General features: G+C 36.6%; 2 protein-coding genes across 3 annotated transcripts in view; one reads left to right on the top strand and one right to left on the bottom strand.

Annotated features, from left to right (window-relative positions):
• Positions 1-626: 626 nt before the first annotated feature.
• LOC112576184 (embryonic stem cell-specific 5-hydroxymethylcytosine-binding protein-like) lies at positions 627-7,085 on the top strand. Its single transcript, XM_025258461.1, is given in 10 exon segments — positions 627-736; positions 1,041-1,178; positions 1,814-2,035; positions 2,391-2,591; positions 2,593-2,795; positions 3,814-3,872; positions 4,092-4,172; positions 4,870-4,935; positions 5,318-5,427; positions 5,746-7,085. Coding segments are annotated over 10 exon segments (1,188 nt in total). The 5' UTR covers positions 627-716; the 3' UTR covers positions 5,834-7,085.
• The window catches only part of LOC112576181 (zinc finger MYND domain-containing protein 19-like), a 26,659-nt gene continuing 20,304 nt past the window's right edge, over positions 6,102-12,456 (bottom strand). For both annotated transcript variants that reach the window (XM_025258457.1, XM_025258458.1), the window contains exon 7: positions 6,102-12,348. In XM_025258457.1, the coding sequence (XP_025114242.1) occupies positions 12,246-12,348 (103 nt within the window). In that variant the 3' untranslated portion in view covers positions 6,102-12,245. The remainder of the gene's footprint in view (positions 12,349-12,456) is intronic.

Genomic DNA, 12,456 nt, shown 5'->3' with positions numbered 1-12,456 from the left:
GGATCGAAGTTTAGGGGTGGAATCCGCTTTCAACATGCTGTATACTATCTACTTTTTTTTCCCAAATATGGACTAATATATATATAATAGCTCGATCGTGACATCACGATACGTCTGCCCACAGAAACGCTTACGTTAACATGTGGCCCAAGCTCTCCGATAAGTTCTATCTCTCACAACGTAAATGAATCCTTGTGCAGTCATCATATTGTTCTGTTTCAGTGTACAAGTGTAGCAAATGTGTGGGTATATGTCGAATTAAAGTGGGTTGGGGTAAACCGACTTATAATTCTTTGATGCCCCAGTGTTATAAAAACCCAACAAACGTAACCATTAGGATCGCAACGGTAGCACCGAAGTGCACATTCAATAAATAACAACTGATAAATTTTTATTTACGAGGGTAACAGATCGCGAATAAGCATAAATTATGCTTTTTTACAAACGTAAACATAAAAAGAAGGCAATAAAAACATAGAGAGACATTATAAGTAGTAACGGCGATCGAGCGATCGGAGACTGTCATCCACGCATGGTTTGATGACATCCCATGCAGCTCAATATTTCAGTCAGAAGGCTGCAGTAATGTACTCGATGTACGGCCATGATGGCACGTAACTCTGCCTGTCATTGCACGCATTCCTTGTCGCTTACTTCCCTTGTGGCGCCATTTCCGCAGTGACGGCGAACAGCAGGAATTACGTTCGACGTCCGCAATGTGTGGTAGAACAGCTTGGTAGAGAACAACATCTGTTGTTTCTTGACATAAAATAATCCTTCCTCTTGGATATTGTTTGTCGCTTAGTCACCCATCGGTTTTTCAATGCCCTAATAACACACAACTCATTATTAATAAAATCGCCAAAGTCCATTAAAATATTTCGTCCTTCAATTAATCATAATTAAATGGAACAGTTTTTGTGTGTCATGAAGGTGTGCGGTCATTTGATTCTGCTTAATTTTGTTCTACTGTAAACATGGAAAGTAGAATTATTAAAATAAACTGTATAATGTTAGCTAATGTTTTGCTCTGCGTTCAGTACTCTTAATCAAGACGACGTAGTCAAGGCCTGTCGGTTCAGGAGGAGGCAAGGCGACAGGCAGCAGCCAGTTTGGAGAGATGCACCAGGCGGTCAGAAATACTACCCATCATATAATGTGGCCCCTGGCGCACATACGTAAGACAACCTGTATTAGGAAAATTATAAAATGCGTTAATGATAAACATATTCTAAAGCATTGTAGAATTTATCACAATCATTTCGCTTTGCTTTCTATGATTGGTGCTCAGCTATCTTGCACCCTAGGTGAAAGGCACAGTATACACATACCCATTCCCTCATCTTTTCCCAACCAGCCATAATAACATAGTCAACAATTGCTCTTTTGTTTGGGTCATCAGATTTAAGCATAAAATCTTTTGGTTAAGCATTAGCACAAACCCATGTAATGAAAAACTGCATCCCCCTTTTTCAGTACCCATCCTAACAGTTGTCTTGAGATAGACCTTGCTGTGATAGTACCATAGACCTAAATAGGGAAAATTTAAAGTCCTTAGGTGTTTCTAGGATAATTTATGTCATACAGAAGAGGGTTGTACTACAAAGTTGCTGTCACTTGGACAGAATGTATGAACTGTGAAATCAGTCTGTATTTGAGGCTGTGTTTACAGGTTTGTATTCATATATATGTATGTGAATGTGTGTATACATTTGTTACAAAGTGTGGAAAAGAAAGTTATTCAAATCCTTTTTACCATTGGCATTCCACAAGTATTTTTAGTCACTCTCTTTTTTTGTAATGTTCTTTAAAGGCCGGTGCTGCTATCCAGTCACCATTACAGTGGAGAATTTGAAGGAATATGTGAGCGAATAGTGCAGCCTATGAAGTGGGGCCTCGTTCCATCCTGGCACAAAGGAGACCCATACAAGCTGGCATATGAGACCAACAACTGCCGAGCAGATGGGATGTTGATGAGAAAAACCTACAAAGTTCCTTTGGAAAAGGGACAAAGATGTGTCATACTAGCTGATGGGTAATCTAAATATAAAAATTTCATTTTTATTTCCACCAGTTTGTGCTGAGTAATACATTACCTTTTTTATGTGGGTGTGGAAGAGTATGCATGTATGGGTGTGGGATAGTGGGTATGCATGTGTATGAGGGAGCATTGGAAAGAGGGAGAAAGTGTAATTATTCTGAAGATCGGTTAGAAACAGGACTCACTGAACAAATATGTCAATAGGGCAACTAAAAAAGAAAAGATCTTATTTTTAAAAAAAAATTGACTATAATTTTGGACAAATAGTTTTGTTTGCTAATTGCTTTGGCATATGAAGATGATTTCAGCTTTACGGAAAATCTTAAGTCTTAAATCTCTTTTTATGCAGTTTTTATGAATGGAAACGAAACAAAGAGGGAAAGCAGCCATATTTTATATACTTCCCACAAAGATCTGAAATCTCTGACAGTTGTAGAGATGTCAAACCGTCTATCATAAAAGAAACTGAAGATTTAGGGCCTGATGATTTTCTTGAAAATGAGACAGAGAAAGAATGCAAATTGCTACAGACATCAGTGAAAGAAAGAGGTTGAGGTCAATTTGCCTGACACACTGATCAAATCAGAACCTTTAAATGATAGTAACAGCAGTAGCTGTCCACTGGCTACAAACCATTTGGTGAAGAAGGAAGAATCTCTCAGTACCAAAAATGCCTCTAGCATGCATCTTGAAACAGATTTACTGGCAAAAGGGAACCCTGCAATTGATGCAAACAGGGATGGTGACAATGCTGGTAAGAGTATTTACAATACGTTGTCTTCTTATTCTTTTTTACCCCCAGTGGGCTGCAGCTAAATAACCCTATCAGATCTGGTTCTATGTGTCCCTTTCCAGTTGGGACCATGTCATGCCAGCTTCCTTCACCTCGCTGTGGACCGATCTCCATGTCTGTCTGGATCTTCCAACCTTGTGCCTCCTCTGGGATCACTAATAATTTCAGTGTTTTTATTTGATTCATTCCATTTACTGTCCATGGTACCAGCTGGCTGTACTGCCAGCAAAAGAGGGTGGAGAAAGTATATTGGTTGTTTCATGTTTGATCATGAGTCTTTGACATAGAGAAAATGGTAAAAGTAGTCCTGCAGCTGTTTGGTTGTTGGGGAGGGAGATGTTAGATATGTAACTTTTCTCAGGCCTTTCTTGTGAGGCTATTGCCAGTATCCTTCTCTCTCGCCACTTTTCCTTCCTCATCCATTTATTTGTAAGTGACCATTGAACAGCTGTGTCAAAGAGGGCATGTGTGCTGCACCACACAATATCACACTGGCTATAGTTATCACCTCAGGCTTTGAATGCCAGTGCACTAAACACTTAGTTATCCATTTTTGATGAATGATTGATCTTAATAGATGACAGGAGCCTAACTTTTTTTGTATTTTTAAGCCTGTCACTCAATGCATGCATAGACAGAAAGAGAGACTTAGCTGCACTTTGCCTTTAAAACCCAAGATTAGCAATGCTATGTGAATTAGCTTACTACAGTTGAACTGGAAAGTTTTATTATACAATTTACATTTTATTTCTGTGAAATCAAATGTGTTTTATTGGTCTTAAATACATCTTTTCTGCAATTTGCTTAGCAAGTTTATGGTGTCATTCCACAGACTAGAATAGACCTTACCAGAATAGATCTGTTCATGTTTGATGTACCACCTTTGTTCTTATCTTCAACTTGTTACTTGGTTAAATCTATTAACTATTTAAGAAATACAATAATTTAAATTTTTTTAAAGTATTGAATATCATTTCAGAGTGGCAAGGAAAGCGTCTTCTCACCATGGCTGGAGTATTTGAGATCTGTAATTCACCAGTATGTATATTACAGTTGTAATAGAGCCTAGCAAACAAGCAGGTGCAAAATTATTACAGATCTGATGTAGAAATGCATGAAATAAAATAAATATCACATGGAATAGAATCTTAACTGACAGTTATGCTATAAACTTTAAATTTTTGCAAAGTTTTAATTCATGTTGTGCATTAATCTCTCCTGACACTTGTATTGCTCACTGTTTTCTCCCCCCATCAGGGTTCTCCTCCCCTGTATTCATACAGCGTTATCACTGTGGATGCCTCACCAGGAATTTCCAGCATTCATGATAGAATGCCTGTAAGGATTCTTTGTTGGCCTTTTCCATTATATTTCTTAGCCATTTTTTTCTGGAATTTATGTCTGCTTGGAATGAGTAATAGAACTAAGTAATAGAAGTGCTGCCTATCAATATTGTGCTTTTTTTGAGATGCCTGTACAGAATTTAAAACATGAAAATTAAAACTGGCTTGTCAACTATAGTCACCATGTGATATGTGGTCACTTGTCTGTTTATATGATAGCATTTGGTAAATAACCTGGGTGTATACTAGAAAATAGATTTTTTAGGATATAGTATGTTTGGAAGAATAGATTTTTTATCTATAGCATGTTAATGGAAGAAGAAATTCTTTTTATTTACAATGGGCTTAGTTTACCTACATGAGACCTTTAAATACTTGTTTTTTTCGGTATTTTGTTCTCATCACATATCCTTTACTTACCTAAATCTTTTAGGTAATGGAAACAAATAAAATACAAAATTAAATTATTAACATCCACCAAAAAAATTGATGTCAAGAGTACAGGCCACTTTTTAAGGTACCTGTCTTTTTATAATCTGCTTATCACAAACTGCTTTGCCAAAAGTCACCAAGAACACTTGTAAGATCATTTTGAGGTATCAGCTCATCTTTAGCATAGAGCACAGACCATTCTAAATACTAGTTATTTATGTTTTCAAAATAAATTGCTCATTAAGGTCTTTAATTCACAGGCAATCTTGACCAGCGATGAAGAGATTGATGACTGGCTGAATTCTGCTGAAGTGCCACTTAACAAGGTTGGTGTCTTCTCCACAAACTCAGGTCATCCATTAGAGTCAATGGTGCATTGGGGGGGGTCACTAACCTTGTTTTGCTGTTTATTCTTGAAAGTGTTTTCATTGCTGATCCAAGTTACTGTAAGAGATATCTGTATCTGTATCTGTAAGAGATCCAAGCTGTTTTTTTTTTTTTTTAAACATATCTTTTAGTATATTTTCAATGAGTCATTTCTTCTTTAACGTCCCTATTTTTCCACTCTTTGTGTGTGCCAATTCTTAATTTTCTAACTGTATAACCCTATGCGCACGTAAAAATTGTGTTCTGGTCAAAATTGCTCTGCTATATAGCTGTATTAATCTTCTTAAAATTCAAAAATATGTTTATTGCTGTGCTGTGCAGGCTGTGAAGGTGATAAGATCAGTAGAGTGCCTGCAGATGCATATGGTGTCATCAGAAGTAAACAATTCACGGAACAATTCTTCAAAATGTATGGAGCCCTATGAACCCAAGTAAGTGTTTCCAGGTTTGCATTAAAAAAATGTGCATTTGTAATAGTACTCCTACTTTATATCTTGGTTTTATATCTTGGAACAAAAATATTTTTCATGCCCAGATATTAATTTGTCTTCATTAATATTTTAGTTATAGCACAAGCAAGCTTGGGTATGTGCTAAAAGCACTTAGTGGTTTCATGCTGTAGATGGGTGGAGATTTAAATCGGCCTGCTTGGGAAATACAAAAAAAACCTCCGCTCTCCTGGAAAAAAGGAAGAAATAGAAATGTGATGAGTACGTTTATTTCTTTCTGCTTGTTTTATATTTTTTCAGACCAGAGAAAAGGTCTGGAAGCAGTGTCTTCATGAAGAACTGGTTGAACAAAGGTCATTCTGAAGCGAAAAAACCAAAGCAAAACTGAACATTTGAGCCTGCGGGTGATCTATTAGCATACTTTAATGGAATGAATTTAGCCATCTACACCTATACGAGGGAGATAAAAGTGAGCCATGAACACCCAACAATGTGATTCCGATCAGCTGATGAACGGCCTTGTTTTTCAGGTTTCTTTTATAGATTACTTTCCCACTGTATGTGGATCAGGAAATATGTTTCTGAGCATGATCTATTGTTGCATCAAGTATGGTTCATTCACACATGACATTTTTATAACAAAGAACACAGAGTTGTAGAGTTAGCTGCATTTATTCTGTGATGACCAAAATAGAATGTTTAATTCACTACATTGAAAATGGCGCTAAAGATGTTGGAGCCCCAGAACTAAAGGAATGTGCACTTTAGCATGGGATTTCAGATGGTTTCTTAGGTGTAACAATGACTGCCTGCTTGCCATTCTGAGAAATTTAGCCACAAAGTGGTAGGGATGGGGTAAAAAAGATCACTGGGGAAATTTTCAAGGGTAAAACATAGAAAATCGTTTCATTATTGCCAGAACTGCATTACCTAATATTGTTAACCACATCCAGTCATATGCTTCTATAACTATTTGTTCCACATTTCATTAAAATTAATTTCTGTGTTTTAACAGTGTTCTATGAAAATGCAATACCCTTGCATTGAAACCATGTAACTGTGCGTCCATGTAAAAGTATTCACACCTGTTCATGCATTTCTCGACCTGGTTACCATGGTAACCAGGCAAGAGTATTTTTAGTTCAAACTGTGTATTCCTTTGTCAAGTATCAGTGACAAAAATCTGTTATTCCCCATCACATTCCCAAGACTAAATCTAAATGACTGCTTGCAAGACTCAAATGGAGAACCCTGAATTCAAAAATATTTTTTGAGGGTAACTTTCTCGCTTTATAAGCATGCTGGCCACTTTAAAACTACAGAAAATATGCCAGAACTGTAAGGGTAACAAGTCTAATAGCATTACCATATAAATTCTTAGATTTCTGCCATCCATGCTTGCACCTTTCAAAATAAAGTCTAAATACCCTGGCACCATCCGTTCCTGGCTAACGGGTAACATCTGTAAGCTCATATCCTTTAGTTCCTTTAAGGCTTAAAACAATGAACACAAAGGAATAAACATAAAATTTAAATGCAGCAAAATGTACATGCAGATAGTAGAGGGCAAACACTGAAAGAAAAACATGCGTCGGTCGAAGTATACGCAAACAAACACAGCTGGTCAAAAAAAACTAAAATGTTAGTCATGATGTGTGATCGAGCCAAAAAAACCAATACTGTTTTGACAACCAATTCTAAATCAGTTCAAAAGAAAATAAAGACCCTGTTTATAATTTAAAGATTATCGACTAGAATGAACATGATCACAAGGGAGGCAACTTAAAAATTATGCCAAAGGACCAACAGGAACAAGCTGTACCTAGCTCTTACAGGTGCATATTTTGACAATATTCCATGAGTGGATGAATTTAACATGTTAGTACTAGCTACTAGTGAGTGACCTTTGGTCACCAATTTCTCATTACTAGTAGTCAGTCTATGAAGTAAATACCCTGGGTAGATGGGTGGAGTATCAATTAGAGCGGCTAAAAATTCATCTTGACTATTAAAAGTACAGCACATGAAGTGGCCACTTGAATCTTTGTGCCTTGTCAGCTACAATATTGACATCATGCTTAGTAGAAGCCATGTATGTTTCATGATTTCTGTTCAGGTTGTGAATTATGGGTGAAAATGTTGATAATGCTGTTCTATTTTCAAAACATAACATTACTATTTATATCTTGCCCTTGTGCTGTTAACACTAAAAAGAAATCTGGAATGTAACTTGAACTTTACAGCATGCCAACAGATGCATGAAAAAGTATGGGAAAACAATTTAAATGGTAATAGTTTGTGTTGTCAACCCTTGACTCTCCACGGAATATTACTACTGCAAAATCAGTTAAAGACAAAAGGACCTCTAGGTGAGTAGGAATGACCTTGGATCAAAGGGACTCAGCTTTGGAAATGGTCTTAGCAAATGATACAATAACCTGGCCTGCACACCAACTTGCAGAACATGCATGGAATGTGTTAGTACAATAAATAATGTATTAGTACAATAAACTATAAAATAAAACAAGGGTACATAGATACATGCAATGTGAGTGCATAAGTGCCATTCCAAGATATAAAACAAAACAAAAAAATATAACATTTTCAGACACCTTGGCACCAGTCTTCTGGCACCAAAGGGTCATCTTGAGACCAAATTGAAGGCTGGTAATCTAATGACTGTAAGTTTATCAGAATTAATAGCTTTATACCCTGCATCCCTAATCTCATAATGACATGTATATGTATAAGACCAAAACAATAAACCATTGTAAGCTTACAACTCATCTGTTAAAATACACCTTCAAATGAGCCCTATAACTTAAAAGCATAACCAAAGATTTGTAAGTAAAATTCTAAAACAAACCGCAGCATTTCAAATGCATTAAAACCATAGATTTAGTCTTGAGGAATCGAGTAAAAGCTGAGACCAAAAGTTAACATACAATATAAGCACTGGCACAATATAACTTTATTATTATGCTACTGTCAATATGTGTGACAGAAATATGGTCACACAAGCCATCTAATCAGAAATACCTAACCCTGAAAATCTCAGATGACAAATTTTGAGACATTTTTTTAGAGACAGGGTATTGACTGTGCAAAGCCAAACTGAGATTGCATGATTTCCATACCCTGTCCCCAACCCCACCATTTTGTCATACAACTATACTAAGTCAGCTGACACCATTGCCAAGCAGGGACTTGACTGGAATCCTCAGGGAAAGAAGAGAGTTGGGAGACTAAAGCAGACAGTAAAGAACAATAGAAAGCGAGGCAAAGGACCTCAGAACCACATGGGTCCAACTGAAGGGGGCTGCCCAAAACTGGGTCCGCTTTCGAGGCATTGTTGTGGACCTATGCTCCTCGAGGAGTAACAAGGACTAAACTACACTCTATGCTAAAATTGTCCTGAAATATTTATGAAAACAAAACTTTCTTTCATGCATAGCATGTAGCATTCCAGAATTTTTTTTAACATTTTTGAAAGATGAAAAATATTCCTCTGTCACAAGGGAAAAGGTCATCAACAGCTGACATACCTATTTAGAATGAACGCATACTAAAATTTTCCTCATTGTAATAAATATCTGAGTAAAAACTAAAATAGATTTCAAAATAGATTTGTTGTTGCTGTTGCCATGAAACTAAGTAAGCTGGATTAAAATGTCATAACTGTAAATCTACAAGCCTAATCACCAACACTGTCAAAAACATTGCTAGACATAAAATCACTTGCTTATAAAGCCATATAGATGTTAAGGAAAAGTTAACAGTGAAAATATTACAGTGTTACAATTTTACACTGCTGGGTAAATCATCCCCCAACCTTTCCTGGAGTGCAGCCACCTGTGAATTGTGAACAATAATGATGCACGATTCCTTGTGTGCAAATTGATTTTTTTCTTTTTTTTTGCTTGCAAGCCAAATATAAAAATAGCCCTTGATTTATGCTAGTGGTGTGTGAAAGAGTGAGGGACAGGAAAAGAAGGAACAGAGAGTACAATGTAATAAGTAGACAAGAAGCTGGATGACATCTTGCGACAAAAGCTCACATGAAGCAGAATCTTATTATGGCGGTCTGAGCTCTCTGGCATGATCAGTGAAGACTACAGATTCAAAGGCACAACAAGTTGACAAATTTTCCAACCAGAAAATGTATGTGATGAAAAAAATTCACATTCTGCTGACAAAAACCAGTATCTAAACACAACATATAATCCACATTAACACAGTCTAAAATGTGGTGCCTATTAGGAATTGTGTGTGATAAGCCTAACTTTATCATATCAACAGAACAGGCAGCACAAGAGATTCATAAATTGTCATCATTTTAAACTGCACCTATCATGTAAATGTCATTTGCGCAGTTTATAAGAAAAAAAAAAGCATTCCATTTCCTCTCTTCTGAAAATGTTTGGAATTTTAAAAAAATATAATTTTCACTGCTCATTGCCTTTAATTTTATTTTCAGTAAGTTGTTAATTAAAGATGTGAGAATGTATATGAGAACAGACAAAATATACCAAATAAAACATCAATGGAGCTTTATTAAAAATGTTATTATGACTCATCCTCTACATCTCCATTTTCACCATTGTGTTATCCTCAACATCTATAATGAATTGAGGCATGAGAAACATCTTTGCCTTTACATTATAGCATACACCCATACATTCACAACAAAGCTGACACTCATGCTTAAATACTGTTACCAGAGCATGAACTTAAAAATAAACTGCTTAGCATTCATCACCATTGAAGAAAGTCCATCACTCTTTGCATGCCATATTTCCCAGAACACATTCTAACCTGTATGCTTTCATCCGTGAATGCACACACAAGGAGAGAGAGAGAGGATATTTAAGCCTCTGACATGCTTTGGCCAGAATTTGTAAATGCTCGCAGCCAGCAAGCTGGCCACATCTTCCAAGTCTTGGCAGTTGCTGATGTCCAAAGTTAAAGTGATTGCTGAGAAAGTGACCGATTTTCAAACCAGGATCATACCCTTGACCACAGCAGGATCAAATCTATATTCAAGTTGACAGAGCTTAAGAAAGGAAAGGTTGTAGTGAAGTCTTGTGAGGACAGCCTACTTGTATGCATCACAAAACAAATCTGGTTAACACAACTCAGATTTATCCTCTTTTCAAGGCTTGGATTTTACACTCCAATCAACACATTCCCACTCAAAAATATAAAAAAAACCCAAAAACATGAAGAAAACAAGGACTTCATCATAAAGGTAAATCTCATTAGTTATCCTTTTCTAAGCCAAAAATGTCAAAGACTGATTCTATAAACACTGCCAATGTCTGCATGTAAGGCTGTCTTAAGCCATAAATATTATGCAAACTTTTGTGAAGTCTGGCAGGAAAGAGAGAGCAAAAAGAAAAAATGCTTTTCTTTTACTTCTCCCTTCTGAGTTAAAGCTACAACATAAAGTAAATAAGTAAAAGGATGTTGAGGTTGTCAGAACCAAATGGTGTGTGACAGAGGACCTAGAGCCAGTTATCGAGAAGCTGCAGCCATTTTGTAAGAAGGCAGCAAGCTCTACAGTTCATTTAGAGACCACACAGGAAATTTGAACCAGAGGACTATCAGCTAGCAAGTTACAAGATTTACTGAGACAATTCTACAATCAGCAAACAGATGTGAAATCCAGCTCCTAGTAAAAGATATGCACAGACTTAGAAAGAGTCTGCATCTAGGAACCACCAAAAGCCAGGTACTGGCAGAACCAACAATAAGATTAAAAAAAGAAGTGAAATGACTTGGGTCCTTAAACACCTGATAGAACTGCAAATAAGTTAATTGCCTAGACTAACAGCTGATGACAGCAGTGTGTAAAAATACTGCATTCTTAAAATAAGACTTCTGGGTCACAATACACCTACTAGATGGAAACATGGTACCTACTGTACCTGGAAACTGGAAGATATCGCTCACACATGCATCTTTTAAACATAGACACCAACACAGGCCATATATACAAATTTAAAAAACCAAAGATGGGATCAGTTTTTCTACTAAACATCTACCCACTTTGGCTCTGAATAAATATGGGAGTCAGTCCCTATTGCAGAATCTAATTTCCAAAAGTGTATTGAATGCCTTGACATGATCACCACATTAGTCTGGAATATCCCAAAATTCCTGAGATTTACAGATCCAAAATGTGAAAAATTAGTGCCTTCAAATGTATCTTTTTTGCTTTTTTTCCCCAGTGTTGCATTCACCTAGATCTGCTTAATGTTGCATTCCCTCTAACATTCTGGCAACTTCATTTTCGTTGCTTAGAAGCACACACTATTTTTAACACCACATCCAAACATATGTGCATACTTCAAATAGAGTTCAGTCAAATAGCTGATACTCCACACACACCCCATATTTCAGTCAAATAACTAATACCCTGTGTACACAACATATTCAAGTCACCCAACACTCCATGTACACACTGTATTCCAGTCAAATAACACTCCATGTACATACAAATGTAAGAATAATTCAAAAATTTATGAACTCAAACTATCAGATGTACAACTCGCTTGCAAAGAGTCTTGCAATTAATTTTTGTGTCAATGCCGTCACAAACCTGTTAGCCTTTTAAGACCCAGTTTACTATGACCGCTGATGTAAACAAAAACAAAAACAAAAAACAAAAAAAAAAAAAAAGGACAAAAAAAAAAAAAACCGAACCAGAAGTGAAAACAAGCAAACCCCACTGACATGCTTCCTATGACAAAAGAGCACAACCACACGTTGACATTGCTGTCCGGCAGCTCACTTATCCGTCATCGGTCTGGGGAATAGTCTCTGAATGCAGGTGGCTTCTTTTCTCGACAAAACCGTTTGTGCATGGGCCAGTCTCTCTCCTGACAAAATGTGCCACAATACCTGCACAAAATAATTAAATCTTCAAAAGCCTTGATGAACAGGAAGAAGGAAACAAAAACAGCAAAAATAGAGAAGAAAAGAAGGCAAAAAAAAAAAATGAAAGAATAA

This window comes from Pomacea canaliculata, linkage group LG11 (genome assembly GCF_003073045.1).
Source record: "Pomacea canaliculata isolate SZHN2017 linkage group LG11, ASM307304v1, whole genome shotgun sequence".
Classification (NCBI taxonomy): Eukaryota; Metazoa; Mollusca; class Gastropoda; order Architaenioglossa; family Ampullariidae; genus Pomacea; species Pomacea canaliculata.
This window is presented reverse-complemented; position numbering and strand designations above follow the sequence as displayed.